This window comes from Pseudopipra pipra, chromosome 3 (assembly GCF_036250125.1).
Source record: "Pseudopipra pipra isolate bDixPip1 chromosome 3, bDixPip1.hap1, whole genome shotgun sequence".
In the NCBI taxonomy this organism is placed as follows: Eukaryota; Metazoa; Chordata; class Aves; order Passeriformes; family Pipridae; genus Pseudopipra; species Pseudopipra pipra.
In genome coordinates, this window is record NC_087551.1 from 18,397,604 (window position 1) to 18,423,091 (window position 25,488).

The 25,488-nt window shown below is 38.2% G+C and overlaps 1 protein-coding gene across 4 annotated transcripts in view; it reads right to left on the reverse strand.

The window, feature by feature from the left end:
• Positions 1 to 3,265: 3,265 nt before the first annotated feature.
• The window catches only part of DISP1 (dispatched RND transporter family member 1), an 89,904-nt gene continuing 67,681 nt past the window's right edge, over positions 3,266 to 25,488 (reverse strand). For all 4 annotated transcript variants that reach the window (XM_064648130.1, XM_064648127.1, XM_064648129.1 and 1 more), the window contains 6 exons: positions 20,182 to 20,211; positions 16,021 to 16,144; positions 14,647 to 14,774; positions 14,123 to 14,220; positions 11,985 to 12,082; positions 3,266 to 6,924 (listed from right to left, as the gene is read on the reverse strand). In XM_064648130.1, coding sequence (XP_064504200.1) covers positions 3,277 to 6,924; positions 11,985 to 12,082; positions 14,123 to 14,220; positions 14,647 to 14,774; positions 16,021 to 16,144; positions 20,182 to 20,211 — 4,126 coding nt within the window. In that variant the 3' untranslated portion in view covers positions 3,266 to 3,276. The remainder of the gene's footprint in view (positions 6,925 to 11,984; positions 12,083 to 14,122; positions 14,221 to 14,646; positions 14,775 to 16,020; positions 16,145 to 20,181; positions 20,212 to 25,488) is intronic.

Sequence of the window (25,488 nt, forward strand, 5' to 3'; positions counted from 1 at the left end):
TGATGTAATATTTTAGAGGACTTAATGTAAATTCTTGTATCATTTTTTTTGAAACTAATCAATGTATTACCCACAATCTAAATGTGATTATGACCTGAAAAACACAGACCCTAAGGACAATACAGATAACTAAGGTATCTAATACATTAAATATCTTTTTTTTTTCCCCTGGGTGAAGTGAATTTGAATGAATTGGTCTCAGATGTAAGCTCCACTTCCAGGAAGATTCTGGCTTGTACTTTTTTATTCCTTAAGAAAGCATACCAGCAAACTTAAGACCCATAAACAGGCAACTGTCTTCCTACATAAAGTCTCTTTCCTTCCTTGAATAATCAAAGAGATGTCACTTTAAAGACACTTTACATGATCAAGTTGCTGTAACATCTTTCCTAGAAATCTCGCCTGTCATGTCTCAAGATACATGTCATCACTGACAGAACAATTCCCAAACACCCCACTGTGGATTATCCATAGAAATAAAGTTCTGCATCTTGTAAAGCCAGGACCATGTTACTTCATGGAGTAAGCATCAGCCACTGCCAGTGGTAGGGCCCTTAGCCCACCTGGGCAGCCTACAAGAGAAGCACCACACTGAGCCACACTGTGTGGTGTGCACACACCCATATTCCCTGTGCAATCCCAATGCATGGGAGGACCTCAGTGATAGCAAATCAGTTAATGGAAATTGGAGTATTTTAGGCTCATCAGCTATCCTTGGGACTTGGCTGTCATTGGCAAGTCTTTGAGAGATGTCTCACTAGGACGTAATGGTTCTTGTTAAGATTTCGTGGCGTGGAAAAGAATCCCACCTCTCCTTGCTTGCTCCTAGCAGCTGGTAAAAACTTAATTATTAGTATTTATTTATTTCTCTCCTGAATTTTCTGGGGATAGAGTAGTGCATAGCTTCATTAGTCTTCACCTCTCACTGGAACCAACTCCTATTCTCTTCCACTCTCCATAGCTTGGATTTTAGAGTCCACACATGAACTGACATAGATGCAGTGCACACACACACACACACACACACACACACACACAGTGCCATGTCCATAAGTATTAAACTTATCTAAGTCCATGATTGCTGCTTGTCCAGCTACTGATTTGGAAAGGATAAAGCAGTTAGCAGGAGGGTAATGGCAAAGTCACAAAAGGCAAATATAGCAGTGATCCTGTTCACTAGCCAAGTACATGAGTTCACTTCAAGCTTTTCTAAGAGCACATTACATCACAACTCCTTATCTGCCCCATTTTTTCACTGTATTAGCCTTTAAGAACATATAAATCATAACGGAAATATAACATTAATCCCTGTCGCTTACCTCACCATTATAAAACCAGTTATTAATATAAGCAGTCAAAAGCGGCTTCCTCACACAGGATGGAAACCTGGCTTAGGAAAAAAATTTCAGTTTTGAGCTCATCAGCTCAAAAAGTCCTCTGTTCTGTAGATGCATTAGCTGGGGACCTCCCCTGAGGCCACTAAGGTCTCAAAGGCACTGTTGTGAATGACAGCTGAGGTGACAGGCACTATGCAAGCATTACACATTGCTTTGGCAAGGCCAGACTCACACTGCACTTAAGCAGGTGCAGTGGGCAGGAAAATAGTTGGAAAATAGCAACAGCAATAGCCCAGTTTATTTCTTATCCCTTTTAATTTCTTCATATTGCTAGCACTGCAAGTCTTAGCTCTTTATAATTAATGGCCTCTGAGGTGCACAGAAAAGCCTTGGATTGCTCTCATTACAAATGTTTAGAAAGAATTGGGCTCTAAATTGAGAGACAAGTTTCCAGGCAGCTAAAACTGAGTTTTCTAACTAAGAAAGAATGATACGCTTCTTAAACCATATCAAATTATTTTAGCTTTTTCTGTAGATTTCAACCTCTTATTCTGTTTCAGTCACTGGGATATGTAAGCACCAACATCACTACTCCCAGAAAAACCAAAGTGGTTTGTTGTAAGATATGAATCTTCTGTATCCCTTCAACATGAACATCAGGACAGAAGAAGCCAGGCTTTTCCTCCAGGTATTCATTACAGACCAAGTACATGATATCACACCAACCTATGAAATCTATCTTCTGTGCCTAATAAATCAACATAACCAGCATAACCAAATGATTGTAGGAAGAGAGATTTGTCATTAAGGTACATAGCAATTATGACACACTACACATTTCCAGCTTTCAAATCCACTCTCCCTGAATTATGAGACCCCACGACTATTCGCAGCTATCATTTGGCTAAACCCTTACACAGATACAACATCTGAAGTCAAACATCTTGGTTACATGGTTTACTTCAGTATTTGTAACTTCATCTCGGAACTTCTCCCGGTAGGGACACTCAGAACACAATATTTTAATTTATGCATTTGAGCCTTTTGATTGACTTAATCTAATACTGTTGACAGTAAGTCTGCATTGACTACACCTTTCTCCACAGAAGATTAACTTTGTGGGAAAAAGTTCAGCATTGAAAGGCACTTCCTACCCAATTTTATAAGCCCTGATTTTATGTACATACATCTGTCATCCACAGAAACTGTATTTTTCTTGTCATTACTGAGAAGTAAATAACGTTCACTTACTATTGTTTTCGCCTGTATTCTCTGGGATTTAATGGTAAAGTCTTTATAGTAACTGCCAGAAAGGGCAGTTTAAAATGTTTTACTGCACTATATACACAGAAATGCAACAAGGGCAGTGCACATGCTGTTGGCTTCCAAGAGCCTTTCTTCAGATTTTGTCAGGATGAATAGATAAAAAATATTCCAAAATAGCCTGCCCTGAAGAGCTGGTCTTTCAGACAAACTTGAATGAAAACAATTATAGTTCTGCCACTGTTTCAAGGTGTGCATAAGCCTGCCAATGCAGCAGTAGAATAAAGGTAAGTAATGTACTCAGGAAATGTGGCCATCTCAGTCTGACCCATATATTATCAATCTCACAAGCCCTGGCTTCAGAAAAAGGGATTTTCTTTGCAACACTTTGTTTCTTGAGATGGTTTATAAGGAGAAATCAAACCCTAATCCCTTGGAAAGAAACTAAATGAAGCATAATCCATCTTATGAGTTACGGCAAAAAAACATTCTGGACAACATCAGGTTTTACTACATGTCATGGCTTTATGAAATGTATAAATGTTACTGTTCTATAAAATACATTTTTCATTCCAAAAGGCAAATTATAATTCATATTTATTCAGAACTTTCCTTTTTTAGTGTTTTAAACTTAACTTTTAGAAGAAAGACACAGGATTGCCAAATTAAAGGTTTATTATAGTGTTTTTATTAACAAACTTTCATTGGAAAGTTCTGGGCGCATTAACATAGGAGGCACATTGGCTTCGATGTTTGGCATTTGACAGTCAACAGAATTGCACTTCACTGCGATAGCCTTGCTACAACAGTGTGAACTTTCACGGCAACCCTCGTGGTGAGCCTCTCTCACTGACCTACTCAGCAGGTGCTTTTTATCATTTTGGTCGGCCTTCAAAACCTGCTCATTCTGCAAAGAATGCTGATCTACCTTGCTCTCAGCTTTCTCTTTTTTCTGCTTGGACAGAGAGGCTTTCTTGCTTTCAACCCCATTCGCTTCTGTACCACCCTTTTCATCACACTTGTCTGTCTGCTGACACAATCCCTTTTGGTTATTTAAGATGCTGTTCTCACATTCAGAGCAACGTACTATTAGAGGTCCTGCGTTTCGGCAGAGAAACTGTGAGGAGCTCATCACCTTTGGAACAGTTCTTACATTTTCCTCTGGGTTTTGATGAGCATGTGTATCTGCCCTGTTTATCCTTTGATGTGCCTGAAACTGTTGCATGGACTGGAGGAAAAAATTTTTAGGCAGCGAGTTCTGCGTCATCGTTCTTTTGAGCCTTCCTTGAAGGCAACTGCAGTGGAGGACATGCTGGACTGGATGTACATAACCTTCAGCAGCTTGCTGTAAAGCATTTATAGGAGCTACAGAACTCTGGATCTGTACAGTTCCCGGAGAAGGAGAACACTGGTAACAGAAGGTGTCACTTAACTGCTGACATGAGTGTGGACTCCACTTCACTGTCACTTGCTTATATGCATCAGGACAGCTGCACTGCCTGTTTTGAGAGAAAACTGGGCATATGGTGTGTTGGTCAATAGAAGTCTGCAGCACAGCTGAACCAGCAACATTTTTTATGCTTTTACTCACTTCACTATTATAGGCTGGATGCATTGGCACACACATGTTTTGGGGCCTGCTGCTGAAGAGCTCTGAGCAGATATGAGTTTCTTCGTACGTCACCTTCTCTGCAGGGTTGCAGATACCGGTTTGTGACGCCAGGGGCTCAAGCTCATAGTGCTCATGCTCCATTTCTGGTTTTTGACTTCTGGAGTCCAGCTGATACTTGCTAACAGGATGTGATTTATTGTGACCTCTGCCTCCTTGGCCTCCTGAAAAGGTCTGAGAGAAGGCATTACACCGCAATTTTTTTGGTAGTGGGATCTGGCCACAAGTGCCCTGGGGTCCAAGGCATCGGCACATGCACTGAAAGAAGAACGTTGCAAAAGCCCAGCTAATGCACATTATAAGCATCATAAAAGTGCCAAGCTGCGTGTATGCCAACACTGTTGAGGGCATCATCATTGCTCCAGCTACAAATGTAGTCAAGGCAGCCATTGCAATAGCAGAACCCATACGGCTTAGAGAAAAAATGACTTTTCCCTCTCGGTCAGGGTCAGGGGCTAAGCGATAAGCCACTCCATAATGAACAGCAAAGTCTACTGATAAGCCAACGGCCACTGAAATTGTGACAGATTCTAACACATTTAGCTCCCATCCCAGAAGAACCAGAGAACCTACAGTGACGAAAATAGTTCCGGCTATTGAAACTATTGCATAGAGGCTTATGATTATATTCCAAGTTGTAAGAAGCATTACACTAAATGCAACAGCAACTGAAAGACCCATGGCAATCAGAGTACCATCAGAAAGACTGTCCTGAAGATCATAAAATTCAAGGTTACTCACAAACCAACCATTGCTAAGACCTTCAGGAGCAGAACTAAGCTCATTTGAAATCCATGAGTCCACCTCTTTGTAGAACTGATGCATTTTCTCATAAGCCAGGGTGAAGAGGTAGGTGCTTTGGAACTCCAACACCACGGCCCTGATGGTGTCATTAAGGTCAAAGCGAGGCCCTGGGGTTTTGCTATCTAAATGGTACCCTGTGCTTCTTTCTAGCTCCATTATAGCTCTCTTGATACATAATTCAAAAACTTCTTGTTTGTATGGAAAGCTCCAGTGGCTGCAGCAGGGGTAAAGAGATGGCTCATCACAGTCTTGATTTTCCATCCACTGCTTAAATGTTTCAATGAAGCAGCTTGTGAAGTCTTGTTCTTCAGTCTGATAAAAAAAGGTTTGGTTTCTTAACTTCTGACAGAAACGTAAAATCCAGACCTGTGAAGCTGGGCTAGCAATATTAAAACTGGTATCTAGCTGCAGCTTTCCTTTGCTTTTAGGGTTTAAAGGGTCACCATTATCCTCAGGTGTCACACCCCAGATTACTGTAATGGGCATGTGGAGCTCCTCTCCATGGTGGACACGTTCAAACATAAAAAGTTTTTTGTATTCTGCATCGTATCGCTCAAATGGGTGGGAAGACCTAAATACCTGAAACTCAGAGAGCTCCAGCGACGGCAGTTTCATCTTTGGATTTACACACACAATATATGCTCCACCAATTGTTAAGGCAAGGAACCAGAAAAGCCAAATATATCGAAATTTGATAACAATGCATGGCAAAACTTTTTCAAAAAATATCCTGGATGCTTCTGAAACCGCAAAAATAATCTTGTGGAACATTTGGCACAACACTGTCCAGCAGTTTTTGTTGTTGTATACCCTCTGCTGAGGTTTCTTAAAGCAACTGAAAATATTGAGAAGGTATCGTTCATGTAATACAACTACAGCAGGCAGCCATGTAACCATCAAAACGTAATTCACCAAAATGGCAGTGCCAGCATAAACACCAAAACACCTGATTGCTGTGATATTGCTGACGTAATTCGCATAGAAGGCAGCAGCGGTTGTAAAACTCGTGACAAACATGGAAAGAGCAGCGTGCTGCAACGTGATGCTCACTGTCTCAGAGGTTCCAGCATGAGGTTTATCAAACTTCGTGTAGTTCCAAACGTCACATAAGACAAAAGCATCGTCTGCTCCAATCCCAACAAGGATAATTAATGCCGTGAGATTCATGAATGGAAAGAACTCAAAATTAAATACTACCCGATAGAGAAAATAAGAAATAATCAAGGAACTAATTATTGCAAACATAGTCATCAGCGTGATAAACATGGACTTCGTGTACACACACATAACTAACAGAACAATTACAATGGCTATGGCAGGATACACAGTATCCATCAACAGGTAATCTTGAAACAACCTATGTTTTATTCCAAACTCAATCCCTGTGACGGTTGTTACACCATCAGAAGCGTTCCAGTTCTCAAAGTTATCTAGGTAAATACTCATCATGCTTTCCCCTTTCTCAGTCGGGGAGAAGAGCATGCTGTATTTTAAAGCTGGTAAGACATAGTCAGCTGTCTTTGGGCTTAGAAAATCCTTGTCCACTAGGTAGTGAAGGATCTGGTAAACAGCATTGTACTTGGTACATTTGCGAGGTACGTTTGTACACTTGAGTTGGTCCTTCCTTTTGGCATTCATATCCCAGCAGTCCGGCCCCAGGGTTCCATTGTAGTAGTATTTGGCACATGTGCGAAGCAGCTTTAGGGTGTGAGAGACGTCCCGTTCTACAATTTTTTGACACGATGACCTGTTGTTCAGAATAGCAATATAGTTGCCCAGTGTCCAGCTGGGACAGCATGAAGCAGCAGTGGCTCTCTGGCAAAGGTCACCAAACTGGGAATGGGATCTGATCTGTATAAAGACAGGCAGGGCAAACAGTCCAGTTTAAAGTAACAGTCCAAATTATTAGAAACGTTCACTCACAAAAAACCTCCAAACAAACAAAAAACCCAACCCAATCCAACCCCTACTTCTCCCCCAAAACCCCCACAAAACCAACCGAAAATTATGAAAATGCAGTTTACGGTCCTTCTGTGTTAACATTTTAAATTCTTATTTCCACACACACTGTTTTTGATATGTATCCTCTTACATGCAGCAGACTAAACCAGCAGTAACTCATCACAGTGGCATAGAATTGACACAAGCATTAAGAGTATTGTATTTCTATTGTCTGAAGATGCGCTGAGGTATTTTGTTTCTTTCCAGACTGAGGACAGTTAATTCTCTTCTGTTATCTCACGCTATATTCCTGAAAATAACCAATCAGCCATAAATCAGTGAAGTTTCATTCTGCTTGGAATCATATCCTGAAGTTCCTAGGAAACTTACCATCCAGAAAGAAAGGATGTGACAGACCACTTCCATCACCTGACCTCTCCTCTACAACCCTGACTTTATGACTCTCTTTTACCTCTTGTGCTGCTGACAGACACTGCCCCTGACCTGCTCAGCCTGCCACTCAGGCACTGAACATCCCTAAGTCAGGCAGGATTTCCAAAGCACAAGATAATTCCACTGTCATGAAGCACCCCAAAATAAGCCCTGATGCGCAGAGACAACAGTCATGCCTCTGCATGCTGCACCCGTGGTGGGACAAAGTCCAAAGAGTTGACTCAGGAGTGGAGTGGAGGAAGCTGCAGCAGCAGCAGCAAGGCCAGAGAAGTCATGGGGACAAGCAGACACCAGTGGCAAGTGCAGAGAGGGGAAAGCTGGGACATGGGGGAGGACTGCTGTTGCCAACTCAAGCGACTGCCCAAAGGTCAGGAACTCCTACCAGCGCTTTACAGAGACGATAGCAATTTTAACATCTTCGTTAAGGACTCTCCTGAACTGAATGACTGTTAATCCCTTATGGGGATATTCTTTTTCTGCTTCAAGAATATTCCAGACTTAGCTGAAGTCAGTAAAAGCATGATTTAGCTAAATCACCGTAAGGCACTTCTATGCAAAACTGAATCAATAAAACAGAAGTGAAACTCTTAAGTAGCAAGGTTAGATAAGGGAAATTTTCTCAAGTTGAAAAAACTCCATCTTGGTAGGGCACAAGGAACATAAACGTTAAAAAACAGAACTTGCAGCCTGTTATATGTGACAAAGTAGAATTAGTCCTTATGTAGCCTAATATGTATATAGACATATGTAAAAGTTCAGCCTTCATCAAGTTACACATATTAGTACAATCATGTTAATATGGCCATGTGCTTCAGTTTACAGGATTGGGCCCTGAAATCATTATCTATGTATGCCTTAAATTTAGGTGAACTGAAGTAAACCACAGTCTCTTTGTTCTTCCTTCTTTTTTCTTCTGCAAAATTGCGCAGGTTTATTATTAGCAATCCTTTATAACGCACACAAAATGCACTTGGGGATTCTCACGGCAGTTATAAAAGCTTTAATATGGACTAAATTTTGTCAACCAGTTTCTGAACAATAACAAACTGGCATTCTCAAAAAACAGGATAATTCACATTTGATTGTTTCCAGATAAAAACACTCACACATGCAAACTCAGGAAAAACTGAACAACCTACTAAATAAAAGGAAGCACTGGAATAGCATATCTGTGTTTTTCATGGCACATCTCCAGGTTAGTCCTATGAGGATATAATAGGCAAATTGGGAGGAAAGGTTTGTATTGTCTTCTCTATGTATTCAAGATCAAGACGGGACAATGAGGTATATATACTGTTCTTCAACACTCGCTGCAGGCCATAAACATCCACTGCTGAAGTAACTGCTGCCAAAGGTAAAGTAACATGAGCTGGCAGCTGGAAATCAGAAATTAAAATACAAAATTTAGCTCCTGATAGCTCATTAAAATACTACGTAAAAATGTTAATAGGTTGTAGCATTGAGCTTTGTTGGTGAACCAAAAGAACTGAAAAGGCCGTTTTTGCTGTTGCCAGGCCTGGTCTGCCACTGGCAACATTTTAATTTATTTTGGAACAAGTAAGGAAATCAAGCAGGGCAACCTGCACACATGCTGCATCTGTGGGCAGATCTGCCCAAATGGATCTCCGCAGTAACAGACATTCACGAATACACAGTTTTGGGGAAGCAGTCTGAAGAGATAACACACAGTCTTTGAAGCTTATAAAGTACCAGTTTATGGTTTATAGGGAAAACATTCTGCAATGAACAGGTGAAAAAAAGAAAGGCTCTTCTTATTCAACTAGTAAAAAGTTAGAGCACCTCCTGTAACTATTTTGCATGTAGAGTTTCCATAAAGATTATAGGACTACCATATGCTGAGCAGCTGCAGGATGGAGCCCCTAAGTGTCAGTAAAACATATAGTCAAAATAGTTACAAGCAGATGGGAATACAATTAACACATGAGGATATACTGTTAGTGCCATGCTAAAGCTTGGTGCTGAAATCCTGCTTATCATCAGAAAAATATACAAATTCTAAGGTTTGGATTTGCAGAAAATAGTGTCTGATTTTCCCATCTTTGGGCAGAGAAAGCTCTGCCACTTATTTCAACAGAACTGTGGCGCTAGGCAAGCTTGAATTCAACAGCAAAAATAACCACAGCCACAAGAGAGTTCATAAGACCAGGAGGTCACTGGAGTCATAGATTTCTTCCGATCACTGCAGTGCAAGTCAGCATCCTCCCTAGGGACTGGCTGCTACCAGAACTCAGCATTCACAAGTTGGGGCATAGCACAGCACTTTGTGAGTTCTAAGAAGTGTTAAAAGTCCTTGGAAACTGTTAGAAAGTGTTTAAATAATTCAAAAATGTTATTTGTAAGTAACAAGCATTTAAAAAAAAGAAATTATGAAAAAAGCCTCAGCCCTTTCTGAGCCCTGAATATCTAATTTTTATTATAGATTTACATACGCAGACCAACAATGATGGCAAAACCTAACCATATCACTCTGTTTTGTAAACTAACTAGCTAAAAATCAATGTTGCTATCATGAGGCACTGTTATTCTGCTCAGCTGTGGTATTCAATTACTATATTCTGAAGTAAATTACAAGTAAATTACAAATAAAGATCCACAGAAACATTATTTGCAACAATTTCCTCTATAAATATCTACACAACTGTGGATGTAGATGAAATAGCCAAAATTTAATTTTCTGAAGTGTTCTTATTTCAAAGGAAGAGCTGGTTTTATGGATATAAGATGTGTGGTGCTTTCTTTTTGAAGTAAAGTAGTTTCATCCTTCCCTCAGAAAGCAAAGCAGTGTTTGAAATAATACATTATTATCAAAGTGTGCATACAGGGAGGAACAAAAGAAAAATTCCTCAAGAGTAATGCAATCATTACAGAGATTATTCTTCAGATGTAATTAACCGTCTTCTGTTAAATAGAATTATTATGGTTTTTTAATTCAGACTGCATTGCTTTGCAATGACCTATACTACCTGGGATTTACCTGCATTAGCTGCCTATGTTACTAAACTTCAACAGTTTAGTATCTCATCCCTAACTCTCAGTTTTCACCCTTGTAAATTACTCCACTGAATCTCCTGATTGAACTGGCAGTATGATTACTCCCTAACTCAGTTCATGCAAAACTGAGCTGGGTTAGTTTAAATACTGTACTTTGCTCTCACCTGGCTCATTCTGATCAAAAGAGACACAGAACAACCACATGAGCCATCCTGTCAGTGCAATAATCTTTGACGGGGAAATAAGGAACACTTCATGAGGACATGAGGACAAAAACGACTTCCACCAAGTGAGGCCAACCAGGACAAAATGCCTGTCAGCAGAGTGCAAGGGAGATTCATTACACAATGTTTCATTACAGCTCAACGTTTTAACAAAGCAAACGACAGCTGTTGTAGGGAAAATATTTGGAAATTTGCTAAATTAACACAGTTGTCTAAAAGGCAATGATAAACAAATCTAATAATGAAAATATCCTCATTAAATAAATGTGGTATAATATGGATTTGTTTGTGATTACTTTTGTTCTGAAGGAGGAAAAAATGGAAATAAATAGATCAATATTAACAGAAGAAAACCTTATTGCTTTATTTCCATGCAAATTCACCAATGCAAAAGTTCATGGCTACTCAGCACTTCAAAGGAGTTCACTCCAGCAAGTGACAAGCTTATATTTTACAAATGTACTATCTGGATGCTTATTTTATTTCAGCCTTTGTCAGTTAACTTCCTTCAGTCAAAACTGGACATTGATTTCAATCAGAGTGCTAAATTACGTTGTAACACATGTAAAAGAAGCTGGCTGTACAATAGCCTCTGAACCTGGCTGTTCCAAAGGTTATTTTGACTATGCAGGGTACCGAGTACAAGGAAAGTCAAGTAAAAATACAGGGGGCCAGACAGACAATGACAAAACGTTGTCTTTCACTTCCTCAGTTCTGAAGAGAAAACTAATATTTCTCTGTACGCATCATTATCCACATCTAATTAAGTGGGCTATATTTCTAGCCACTGTATCTATGTTCTGTTGATATCCACATGATCTCCATTTAAACTAAGAGAAAAAAAAATTGAGTGACCCCACTGGGAGTCAGAGAAAACTGCATATGCTATGAGGATGCAGTTAGTTCACCTGAAGGTGAAAAAGCAAGCAAAATTAATTTTTTGCTGGGAAACAATAACAAAACTCCATGGAATTACATTCTATGAGGAAACACATAGCGAATGTTAACAGTCCATATTCTGCAAAAAAACTCCTGAAGCAACCCTCCTCTACCCCATTCTGGATGTTGTTAGCAGCAAAACCAAAGAAATCCCCCTATGTACTCTGATTTACAAACTGAAAATTGTTTTTTAACTTTGCCTGCATGCTGACTGACTGCTTGACAGGATGGGAACAATGTGAAGTCCTCTCATATGCTGGATGGCAATGGGCAGCAAAACAAAATTTCAAATACATGCTCCATATCTGCAAGTTAAACAAATTAAATGCCATATTTACTTACCCTCAAGTTATCTACATTGCACATTGACTTAATTGCATTCAAATTCCATAAATTCTCTCCTTCTGTTGATGTAAACACCACTCGTGAATAGCGATCACCTGAAATTACAAGAGGGGGGGTTTATTGATTGTTTGGGTGTGCCTGGTATCAAAGGCTGAGGTAAAACCCCACTGTTCAAATGACACAGATGAAATCTTTGTCAGGTCACGGGAATTCACCTTCTTTTCCAGACGAGCTATTTATCTGTAAGACTCACTCCACATGAAAGTTTCTATTTCCTTAAAGTGCTTATAGTAAATATGGCATCTTCAATACTATATACCACTTAGAAGCTCTACAGACTTCTATTCAAGCAAACTATCTTCTGAAATATGACAAACAAATAAAAATCAAAAGATCTAATCAGCAAACTATGAAATTCTTGGCACAGCATAATGGCAGTACGCTGATAATAGTAATCAAAGGCTGATTTAGTAAGTCATTTGGGAATATAAATAATAATTATAAAGCTGTTTCTACAAGAATGTTTTTGCTTTAGAAGCAAATGACTGGAGTGGAAATTGTTGCGATATCCTTGAGGCCATTTTTAAAAATTCCACAGTTTAGACACACAGAGCTTAAATTACAAATTAAATCGCATTTATCAGAAGACAGCTTTTAGGAAGGGAAATAATTACTTAGTGGCAGTGAGATCTGAATGCATAGCTCACGAGGGAAACAGATACAAACAGAAATATATGGTACTGCATAACACAATATGGTACTTTGGGTTAAAAAACATTATCACATTAATTAAAATATTCCAAAAGAACAAAAGGCTGAATTTTTCCCACTGCTGTGAATCCGCAGAATTTTTGCCTTCCACAAGACTGTAATGAAAAGACTTGGGGGTTGTGCTTTATGATGTCAGACCATGCTTTAGGATCAAGGGAACTGAAATCTGCAGATCCTGGAGCAGACAAAGAAAGATACCAGGAATGACAAAAATGGGTCAAGAGGAAATCAACTGTTTTCTTTACATAATGGACTGGCAAATTTTCCCATAGAAGCACAATTCCTTCATGACTGTCACAACTGAGACTACACAGAAACAGCAGTGGAAAGAATGAGACTGAGACTGTGCAGAAACAGCAGGCAGGATAAGAGGAGTTAATTCTCCTTCAAGTTGCAGTAAATGCTCAGCAGAGTTTCGAGTACATTTCCTCTTCCTTACTCATGATATGCTCAGTCTAATCCGGTTCTGCTCACACGAGCAGAAATGACGACCTTGCTCACAGCCTCTCACTTAAATATAAGACCATACTGTAATTGAAAAAAAAAATAATAAAATCTGTTCTTCACCCCAGTTTTCACTGGTCATCCCTCTCTTAGATCAAGTAATATAAACAAATAATTTCACAATTATGTTTTTGTGCTTGGTTATCAGTCCTCACATATGGAAGTTGCCGCAAAAGAGCTCAAGTCGTTATATGAACAAAGGCAAGATCTACATCTGCTAATGCATGCTCTCTGCCAGAACAGGACTTATCAAAGTTCTGCAGTATGCCCTGTAAAAGGTCAATAGATTTCTTTGTCTTTTTTTGTCCTCTAGTTTGACTTGGTCAGCTTCATAAGCCCCCAGTGTTTTAAGGTGGGGATTTTTTATCTTTGTTTTTTTTAGGGATTTTTTTGGTGTGCTTTTTTTTTTCCCTAAACAAACCCCCAAATTCTCTACAAGATGATCAGTGGATGTCTTTTCAGATATACAGAGGAAAAGTATTTTGATTTAGGTTTTCTAGAAGTAAGCTAATGGCACAGATAAACACAACTTCTTCCCTAAAGTGAATTAAGCTCTACCTCTATAGTCACACAAAGCACTGCTTTTACAATGATTAGCATCACCAAAAACTAATAAAATTCTTTACAGGAAATGGAAACACTTAAAGGAAGCACTTTAAGTAAATACAATTGCTTCTGAGGAAGAACCAAGAGAACATTTCAGCCCAATTTTCTCAAGAGTTCCACACACAGAAAGGAAGTGCTTATTGTGCATATATGCTAAGCAAATTTTCCTACATGGCATAGAATGCATAGAAGAGTTCAGAAAACATTCAACTGACAGAAGTTTTTAATGTTCCTTACATCATTTCTTCACTTACTTGGAATATCACAGAAAAAGGTATCCTTGTGGAAGTTCCACTCTGCTTGCCTCTTCTCTCTTTCATAGTGATCATCTGACCATCTGTCATCTTGATGACTAAACCAGAATAAATAGTTTTACCTTAACTTAGCAAAGAAATTGTTAAAAGAAGGAGCATCCAAACACATCACACACCCTAACAGCTCTTACATATGATAAAACATATTTTCACCAATGTGCCTTTGGTATACAAAAACTGAAACATTAATTTAATTTTTTCTTTAAATTAAGAGACTTCAAAGGAAATGACATCGAGTCTAGTTCTCAAAATATCCATAACTCTAAGAGAAAACTAAAATTAAACACCTTTTAAGAAATACCTAGCCTGATTTGAAAGGCCTTGGGAACTGTAGATGATCAGACTCAATATTTATTGAAATCAGTGGAAGTACATATATTAACTTCAGAGAGTACCAGCGCAAGTGCTACGCACAAACAAAAAACACTAGTAAAATAAACTACATTTAAAATACAAATTCCTACCTTTTAGCTTGCTCATCTGCATATTTGAAAGGATAGTTTGCAAGTGTTGCTTTGTACCCTGTGTTTTTCACCATATTGTTCCATGTGACCAACCTCTGTCCTATGGCTGTCCCTCTTGGTTCAAAACCCTAAGAGGAGAAAATCACAAAATTCCATTAATAGTTTTCATTCTTCAGCTCAAACGGGAAAGCGGAAACACGATCAAAGTGATGGATAGTTTTCATTATGAAGCATAATTACTCCAGGCATCTACTTCTAAAGGTAAAATGCTTTATGACAGGTCAGACAAAATAATGACTGACTGTATAGAGTGACGAGGGATTAAGAATTCTTGCACGTACTACTTCTCTCCCCGAGAAGAGATGATTTAGTCTACCAAACGTTCAACACTTAGTTTTCAGAGTAAGGGCATTCTACAAAGTCCTCTTCATTATCTCAATTATCACTCTTTATTGATTAAATATGATTAAAGAACTCTAAAGTATATCTGCTCTATTCCTCCAAGAGTAAGTCAAATCTTTACCTAATTTTAAAAGTGACATTGAAACAATTTTAACAACTTGACTGTTTTCAAGAAATATCCATTACATATGGATATGTACAGATATACATACTATCCTATAAATAACAATAACTTATAGGAACAGTATATTTTTATTTGAAGTTAATAATTAAATGCAATATTTTCAATAAAAAGTCCTGAAAGTTACTCCTGGGTAAGACAGTTCAGGAAAAGTAAGAAATGAGCTCAGTATTTAATAGAATCTGATAAAAATTACGTTTAGTTTTCCAATACGGATATCATTTCATCCCCAGAAGGCCATTGGAATGCCCTTTCCTTAAATACTGGCCCTCACTCTTTGAAACCTGATTTAGAACGTATGGTCTGTGTTGTACTGTGCCGTACATCGAAAACTGGGATGCATTTACATTATCAATCTACAGCAGTTCTGCTAAAGGACATATGACCTTTCAATATCAAAATGCAGAGAGAATTTAAACTAGTGGATAACACTCTCTGATGACCACTGCTGCTTTGTATCACCATTTGCTGTTCCAATGTCAAGATTTCATACTTTTTTCTTTTTTAATTAGAGGAATTGCAAGGGTCTTTAACAATTAATTTTTTTCATGGATTCATTAGACAGAAATTGCTTCTGCAAGCTCACTACCAATTGAGTCTCCCCGTAAATTGTTTCCCAAACAGATTCATAGTACAAGGAACTTTTTCAGGCATACTAAGGCTCAGTTTTTCTCTCTGGGCAGATCTCAATTCAAGAGGAATCCACCAATCGCTGTACTTGCATTTGCTGTTTCCTGGCGTCACTGAAAAAACGGCAAACAGAAAATACTTATTGATTAATATTTACTTACGAGCAGTGGATCAGAGAAATCTGGAAGATCTGGAACTAATATTCCAACCAGGGCACACACCACAATTAACACGGTGCACATGCCCAGGACCACCACAGGCCAGTCTGCGATCAGCGCGGCATAGCTACGGGAGAGGGGCAGAGAGAGATGTTACAGAAATGAAAGTTAGACACAAAATTAATCCACATTTCTCCAAAGAGCTGTGTTGAAACACTGACCTGTGTTCTTTGTTACTCTTACAGGAAATTAAGCTGGCTATCACTAATGGACAGAAGCCATTTGGAAACATTTTTTCCACACATTTGTTGGGGTTTTTTTCCTTTTTCTTAAAGTAAGAACCCCCCTCCACCTTTCTATCAAATCTCCTTAAAACTTTCTATTCTTATATAGAAAGCTTTTCATATCAGACTATTATTTTTTCCCCTCAGGATTCTGACAAAAATGCAGGCTTTATCTTAGATCTTCTTCGTCCTGCTACAAAGATGATTAACTGTGGACTAAAATAGATACTTCTGTTGCTTAGTACATGTTCAGCATTTAAAACTGCCACAGCAATAATTCACATAAAATACTTTTACACAAAAAAATGCCCCCCCAAAAAATGTGAATTGAAAACTGTTGCTTAAGATTAAATACATTTTTTTTATATAAATACTTTTTCCTTAACTTTATGTTTGGCATGGATATTATCCACGATTGGGGATCACTAAAACTTGATACTTTGTTAAAAATTTAATGATAGAAAGACATCACTATTTCTTTTTTGAAAACTTAAGCATTTTAAAGAAAAAAAATCAAAGAGAGAAAAAAAAAATCACTTTTAAAGTAGAACCCAAAAGAAAACATTTCCCCTATTTTTACAACAGTCATTAAAAAAATACTCAAGCCCTACATACTAATGATCCATGAAAGCTCTTGTAAATTTAAAGATGCGAGGGAGCAGCAACAGAATACATAAACTAATCTGCATTAGCTATCTAGTCTTCTAGCATAACATACATCCTTCCATTTTAATACCTAGTTCATTCTAAATTTTAAGAGTGCGAGAATTTTTATATGCAAATCTAACTTTCATTAATTTTGTAAAATATTTTTATTTTTGTTAAATTTACAGAAAAGTATCAGAAATTAAGTGATACCCAGAAATCTTAATTTCTAAATAATTTTTCTTACAGTAAAGACTTGAATTCGTAGAGTTTATGTTTCAAAAACAACATTGTCTAAAGTAAAGAGAGTACAGGAAGTCCCCTAAAGTTTAAAAGACATTAGAAAAATAATTATAGGCTATGAATCATTCTATACGGATGGTCTCTGTACACACTAAATATTGATCAAGAAGATCTACACTCTTACTTCCTCCTCAACTTACAAGCAGTGTAACATGAAAGTTTATAGTTTTACTTATCCTTTAGTTATTTCTACTGTCTTAAAAGATCATGGCTCTTTTTCAGTTTTAAGAGCAACTTATTAGCTAATCACACTACAACTACCAGCTCTACAGAATTTTTCTGTCCTGCTGCTAAGAGGGAGGGAATGGCCATCTCTTCACTCCAGCAATGTTTTCCCAGCATTCTAACTATAAAATCCACAGCAGTGAGGAAGTTTATGGCTGACTTTCCATAGCTTGTGGAAATAGGCACATATAGGGCTCTAAGTGCAGCTTTAAGGAGAAAGGAAGTCCAAAGCACTGGGTGTATCTCAATTTCCTATTAGGTAAAAATGAAATAACTCTTACATTCTCACACAAGAGGTTAATTAGTAAAGGCTTGAAAAGCAATCTGAAGTTAAAGTTTTTATTAAAGTGAATCACAATGGGGCAGCTTTCCAAATGAGCAATTGTACAAAGTAGAAGTGAAGGGAAGTAAATGACCTAAGAGAGTTTTCCCATTTATAGGACTAAATGTTTTCATAAACACCAAGCTAGACTGACTAGCTATTACAGACATTTGCTCTGCAGTCATAAAAGTCATACTCAAAAGATTTATTTTCCTATTCGTCACTAGTGCCAGATTTACCACTTTGACATGTTGTCTCTACACTTCTACTCTCAGCTGAGCAGCTCTTAATTTGGTTAAATTCTTTCAGTCACTAGCTGTAAAAGAAACTATGTCCTAGGTAAAGTGTTTAACGTGATAATAAGCCACAAACTGGAAACAGTAAGTGCTTGTTTACTCCTGCAAATTTGTCCTATTTCTTGTATCACAAACTGAAATTCAGATAAGCAAAGCTGACCTGAGCTGACAAAAAGGATTAGCCACACTAAATTTTACCTGTCTGAGCATTGTTTGGTGCTGCTGAGGGCTCTGGTTCCAACCAAGTTGCCTATAACCAGCTTCAACCCCAACCCACTGTACGTGGCTGAACAGATGGCAGTTATTTTTCACCCATTAAAGAGCCATAAAATGAGCTTAATTACTTTTTCTTTTCTCCATGAAAAGTAAGCCACTGCCCTGGTTCTGCGTAAATGACCACTTGCCTGAAAATGCCCGAGTCCAAGAGGAAAACGCTTACATCAATTCCTCTGTCGAGGAATCACATTCAGAAAGGATATCCTTAGTGCTAAGCACATCCTTTAGCACTTTTCTAAATCAAGATAACACCTACTGCTTTTTGATGCCTAATTAAAACTATTTTTTGGTTGTGTAATGACTCAGACATGTAGCCACAGTGATACCTTATTCTCTTTTTTTTCCCCCCTCCAAACTACTCAAGCACTGAATGATGAATTCTCTTAAGTCTGACACTGACTGAAAGATCATTCTTTATGCCATTTTGCCCCTTCTTTCAGTCTAGTTGTTAGAATGATACTACAACTTTTAGCTATCATACCATTAAAATGCATATAGCTTTCATTGATTTATTGTCTCCTGATGTTTTTCACACACTTAAAAAAGGTTTGGTTTGGTTTTTTTCTTCATGTTTTAATTAACTCAAAATGCTTAGGAGATACAGTAATTCAATCTGTATTTATCTCAGCTATTTAGCACCACTAAAAGCACCACTGGTTTCAAGCAATTTGCCCCAGGGTGATCCAAGACCTCAGCTAGTTTCTTCAGAAGGAGAAGGCACAGAAGATACTGTTTAGTTTTCCTTCCCATTTTAAGCTACAGTATAATGCGTGGCTAATGTTCAGCTTTTCAAATCAGCACCTGTATGCAGATGTACTCAACTTAAATCACTACCCACCCTCATACAGAGACAGAAATGTACGATATAAAGTGTCTGTATTGTAAAATGGTCACTAGAGCAACAGATATTTGTGTGACTGAATTCATAGCAACACACAGATTTATGTAACCCAAAACAGGTACTTAACAAACAGCCCTGTTCTTTACTGAAGGCAAATCTTAAAGAGGGATTATGTTTTTAATATATTTTCACTTGAGATGGTTTCCTGTTGCCATTATTGTTGCATTGACAGCTTTAGATATGTTGCTCTGTTATTTTCTATGACCCTGCCATTCTTCAGAGCATATACAATCCAAACCTAGTGCTCCTGATTGCATGGGGCTTTTGGTTTTAGAAGAAGAAAAAACAATTATGATGAAATTTTCTGAACCTGTCTGTCAGGTTGATTTATCATTATTGATGATACACCCAAGCCACTTCTTAGAGTAGCCCTTAATCAAAAAAGTACCGAGGCATGGAGTTTTCATGCTCGTGTACATACACACAAAGAGAATGGTACAGATTGGAATAAAAATGCCATTAAATAGATGAAAACAAGAAGCATTGAAATCTGCACAGGTTTTTAAATTCTGGCCCAGTATTAATGAAGAGCCTGCTTGTCTTTCCATAAATAGAGCACCTGAGTTTGGCCACCTTCTGCATTCTATCCCCTTCCTGCTCCTCCAGAATTCACAGATGTGTTACAATTAGGGAAGTTAAAGAACTTGTCCGCCTCTTTCTTCCAGTGTTTATTTAGAGACCCATTGTAGATCAATTCTCCTAAATGTTGTTTGGCCTTGCTGATGCTATCTGCCTCCACAGTCTCCCATGGCAGTTTCAGAAATTCACTACCCACTGCATAAAGAAGTACCTTTTTCTTTTAAAATCTGTTTTAATTTGATTGTTTATTATTTTCTTTGAATATTCCTTATTCTTGCATTGTGCGGGGAATAACATTCTGCAAACCTCACGTGTGACAGCACTGGACCTTACCTTTTTGGTAACTTGAATGGTCTGGCTGGCCTAGAAGGAGGAAAAAAGAGAGTAATTGAAAATATATGAAATATGCATGCATCTACCAATTTGTTTAATTCTTCCCATACATGGATAAGCAAATAAATGCTAAATATCAGATATTTTGGAATACGAATTATTTTGAAAGGCCCACAATCATATTCAATTGAGTCTTTGCAAACAAGTAATTCAGAGAATAATTACTGCTACAGACAGCTGGGTTTTCAAAAGTGGAATTTTATGCAGCTGATTTTTGGCATTACTATTCCAGAGGCTTTTCCAGTTTTCAACATGAGACCAAATAAAGTAACATGGTAAAAATTCAGTACCATTGAAAATCGTGACAAAGTTTGCACATGATGGGAACAGACAATCACAACACCCTGCTCTGACTTTGCAATCCACAAACCTTCTTAATTGACCTTTGTAATTCCATTATGAAAAATTATTTTGGCCATAAATTCTGTTTTGCCATAATACAGGAAATAGAATGACAAAGAGTACCTCTCTAAAATAATTTTTATGCATGTTTTTCTTATTTCTTAAAAATCTAACATTATTTTGATGAGGAGATAGCAAACCCAAGTGAAAATTATTCTTATCTAGCACTTCAGTGAGGACTTCATTTTGTTAGCTACTGGATCAGTAAGTCTCACATCTATTTCACTTAAAATAAAAAACTTCCATGAAGAATTTGCAAGTCCTTTCAAGAACTTCCTGTCTACAACTGCAATGTACAACCACTCCAAAGATGTAATCATACTATGCCTTCAGTTAAGTTATGGACTTGTCTCACCACCAAAGACATATTTAATATTACTTCTTTAAAAAAGTACAGAAAGCAATGAATAAAGAAACAGCTATTGCATAAAACAGATCATTTAGTAATTTTACACTGAGGTTGCCAAAAGCACAGATTTGTATGCTTTCACACCACCAGAATAACAGTTCAAACCTCAGGCTCCTCAGAGATTTTCAGAAAAGCTTAATTTAGTACACAGAAAATAAATTTGCTGTCCTTCGAAGTACAAGATTCAACACATTGGGTTGAAATCCTCATCCAAGAGAACCAAAACACTCTGGTATAATCATCTCAAGGTAGCTGCAACCATGCCCACACCAGGTGTGAGGACTGCTCAGACTCCATCTATCTCTAACTCTGAGCAACTGTAAGGTGAAGGTGAAATAATCCACAGAAATCTGAACCTGTGAAACACAATGCTGTTACACCAAACAAAAAGTACAATCCAATGCAAACCAGCTCTTTATGCAGCAACAGGCCACTTCAGATACAGATTCAAAGCACTGCTAAATAACAGGATAGCAAAAGTGTGATGGAAATGCAGTTGAGAACCGCTGTACAAAATAAGAATTCTATAAAAGCAAATCTCTATCAGCTGTAATTCACTGTTGTTTGGAAATGCTCCAACCCTATGCAGCTGTTAACTGGGACATGCCTGTAGGTACTGCACAGTAGTAAGAGTTGCTCCTTGCAGCCATGTGGAAGCTGGAGAAAAGCAGGAGAAAAGCAGAATAACCAATCTGCAGTTGCAGTAACTCGAGGATTAGGGAAAGGTATAGACAAAGATCCTTTGTTAAATCCAGCCACAAAAGTGAAGATTAAATTTATGAAATGTCACCAACCCTCAGACTGCCAGTCCAAGATGCACAAATCTGACCTTCAGAGGTACTGACCATACCCAATTTCTCACCTGATGCCAAAACCTTCCAGTACCACTACAAGAACAACAGACTCAGCAGCAGCCAAAATGTACAGAAACCCAAACAAACAGAGTTCTGAAACGGCTTTGCAACAGTAAGTTGCCTGAGCCTGAAAAGATGTTGTGGCAGGTTCAAGGGATTGTTTGCCATCTGATCTACAGCCTCAACCACAAAATCAGCTTTTCTCAACTAAGGCTAGACTGGACTGTAAGAAACTAGGTACTGAAGTCAGAACTCACTAAACTTGAATCTGACGTTATCAGTAACAGGATGTTGTATGAAGAGAAAAGCTTGAACAGACAAGCCCTTTCATGCAGTAATTCAGCACCAATGCAGAGCACAAACTGAACGTGTGCCTCCACATATCCATGGAAAAGGGGGTAAAGCTACAGAGTTGGGTATAACAGATTTTTGTAACTGCAGCACAGACTCTTGGGTTTACAGATGAGAGAGAAATATGAACAGACATATTTACTGTCGTTCAAACATGAATTTCTAGATTTTATTTGTAAAGATCTGAATTTCCAAATATGCTCAGTCACTTCTGACAGTGAGTCCTGTTTTCATCTGTGTCATAATGGGCCCTGTCATGAGCAACAACACCAGACAACAGTGTGGCACATGCAACAGCCACCCAAGGACAACAGCTAGTACAAGCTTTGTAATTATGCTGACTTGTATAAAGGTTTCTGTGACAACTCAAGGCTTTGCTCAGACAGAGAGGTACAGAATCTCATCTGAGGTCCCCGCAAAGCTGGCAAGACAAAGTTATTGGAAAGGACCAACATGTAACTGATAACACTCCAGGGATGATGCTGACATCTTCTCAATGTATCTTCTTGTATATTCACTCTACACAGCCCTCCCAGCCCTTTCTGTATGCAAATTCTTAGTGGATAGGCATGTTTTAAATCTCTCTTTTCAAGCTTTACCCTGTCTTTCAAATACATCTCTGTAACTGAGATCTGGCAAAACAGATTTTCTAAACAGAATGTAAAATTTGTTTTAGACAGAACTTTCAAAAAATAACTTTGCCTAATTTGGTTTACACAAAAGGAGTAAAAATACCAACACAACCACTCCTTATCCTCCCCCTTTCCCATCAAAACCAAACTACATTCCCCTCTGTTTCCTCCACCTGCAAAATATATTCAGTGTAGAACAAATGATGATGATTAAGTTCTTCAAAGTTAGGGAGGGTTAAAGGTCACACCTGCTATCAAACTGTTTTGTTTCGAAAAGCATGCATTGAAAAAACCTGTGTACACCCGGGTGAATTCCAGCAGTGTAACCAATTCCTTGCAGCTGTTGTGATGACTCTATTATATTGGTAGATAGGAAAAGTTATCCCTGAAAACTATGCCCCAAAAATTCTTTAGTTATGCTCTAAAATACAGAAATGCATGGCAAAAACAGATCTTTCCCACTTAATTAATGCTGCCGTATCTAATTTCTGAAGTATTATACTTTCATTGAGCCAGTTTAAATAACACCACTAACCTCCAAAAACAAGTGCAGACAAAAACCAATTCTCATTGGTTTTCATGAGAAAGAAATGTTGAATTCCATTATTTTGCTGGGACAAAAGCCAAGTTGATCTGTGTATTAAATTACCTCTGAACCCAGTTCTCACAAGCCTGACAGCAGAAAGTGACAATCACAGTTGTTTGTGACCAGACCAGCACAACCAAGTTATTGACATAAACTGCAGTCACTGATTAAAACCTAATACACTGTGCACAGAGGGGGGCAAAGGGAAAGGGGGAGAAAGGGACAGGCTCTATTCTACCATCATTTACTGCGACTGTCAGCCCCTGCCCAACAGATGCTTTGCTTCATCCTGTTCTTTCCCAATAGCAAGTTTTGTCTGAGCATCATACAACTAAGAAATACATAAAGAAAAGATACACAGATTGGTTAAAACCCCCAGGTGTTTCTCAATATGAAATGTATTTCGGTTGACCAGCATCCTTCTGTGCAACATGGTGAGAAGGACCAGTGGTGCCTTTAAAAAGGGTTGCTGTAATATAAGCAAGTTTACTGTAGGAAATAACAGAGTATTGGGGGGATGGATCAGGGCACTGGTTTGGACTGGACTGCTACAGCTCTAATATTCACCTTTTCAGACTAAATTAGCACTTAGCCTCCGTGTTTCTACCAATATTTTGAACAGTGAGGTAATAGAAAACATTTGTACCTTTGTGTACATACCAAATTGAATAGGGTCAGTTCACACATATAAAAAATATCATTGCCTTACATATTTTTCATTCTGAGAAAGATGATGACTAGTGCTACAGCTTCCTAGAGGGGATCACGCTGTGCCACAGGGCAATATCCTGATTTCAGGTTCCCAATGAAGCCAATGTCTCATTTTGGTTACAGCACTGAATCAGTTCTCACATGGAAGTTAATAGATTGGTATATCAGAGAGGGAAGTTTGGTCTTAATTTCAAGAATCACAATAGAAAATTGTGGAAATCCTATGTATTATTAAACCTAGTTCTATAACTTTCATGTCACCTGGACATTACATAGCACAGAGCAATATTTCATGAACATGTTCCTCAACACTGGACTGTTAAAAATGAATTTAACATTATGGATGATTTACTGCATTTGCAGTGTGCTTCATTAATCTAATGCATTTCAGGGAAACACAAGACTGAACACATCAGAGGACAATAAAAGTATCTAGACATTCCAAGACATTCTTTTGCAGTTTCTTCACAAACTTTAGTCGTGAAACAGGTATCAATTTAAGTAAGCCCTTTGCCTCACACCACAAGGAATCAATGCCTCCTGCTTCCTTAGTGGGTGCAAGAAACCCTGCAGAAGGGTTTCTATTCATTTCCATGAACAGAAAATTAGGAAAACAGGCATACTTTGAAGAGAGTTTTCTAGCTGTTGTGGAGCAACCATAGTTTTTAAAAAGTGTTAGCAGCTATCAATAACCTAACAGGTTGAAAGAGATATTAATATGATTTTGAAAAGGAACATTGCTGCTTACACTGACAGTACCTTTTTTTTTTTTAAGAGTCAGTTAAAAGGCATCAACACATTCCAAATCATATCTTCATACTAACTTATCCAAACAACACCTTCCTGAAATTCCTATTACAATTCTGGATATTGACCTGGCTAAACATTTGATTTCTGATTTACTTCATGTCACTTAGATGTAATTAATTTCTCTTTCACAGTGGGTAGATGTAGAGTGGATAGAGAATTTTTCCTCATTTTTTCCTTGGAGGAACAACAAGACACTTAGACTTTAAGCTGAAATTAATGCCTGTGGGGTTACCACCCTGGCATGGGGCAGCACAAAGGCATGGCCTGGGATTGCTGTGCCCTATTTTAAGGTGTGAGGAAACAACTAACAGCATCAGATAAATCTAAAACACTCAGTATGGGTGCTTGTCCTCTGTTTCATTCCTGGGAGACAGCAGCTAAGGAAAGCAGAAAGCTGCTCTCCATATATAATATATATAATATCCAGCTGACTCTGGTGTTTTGCTGCAGCTGACTCAGCTTCCAGCCCTGGTACCACCTCCCAGCTGGAAC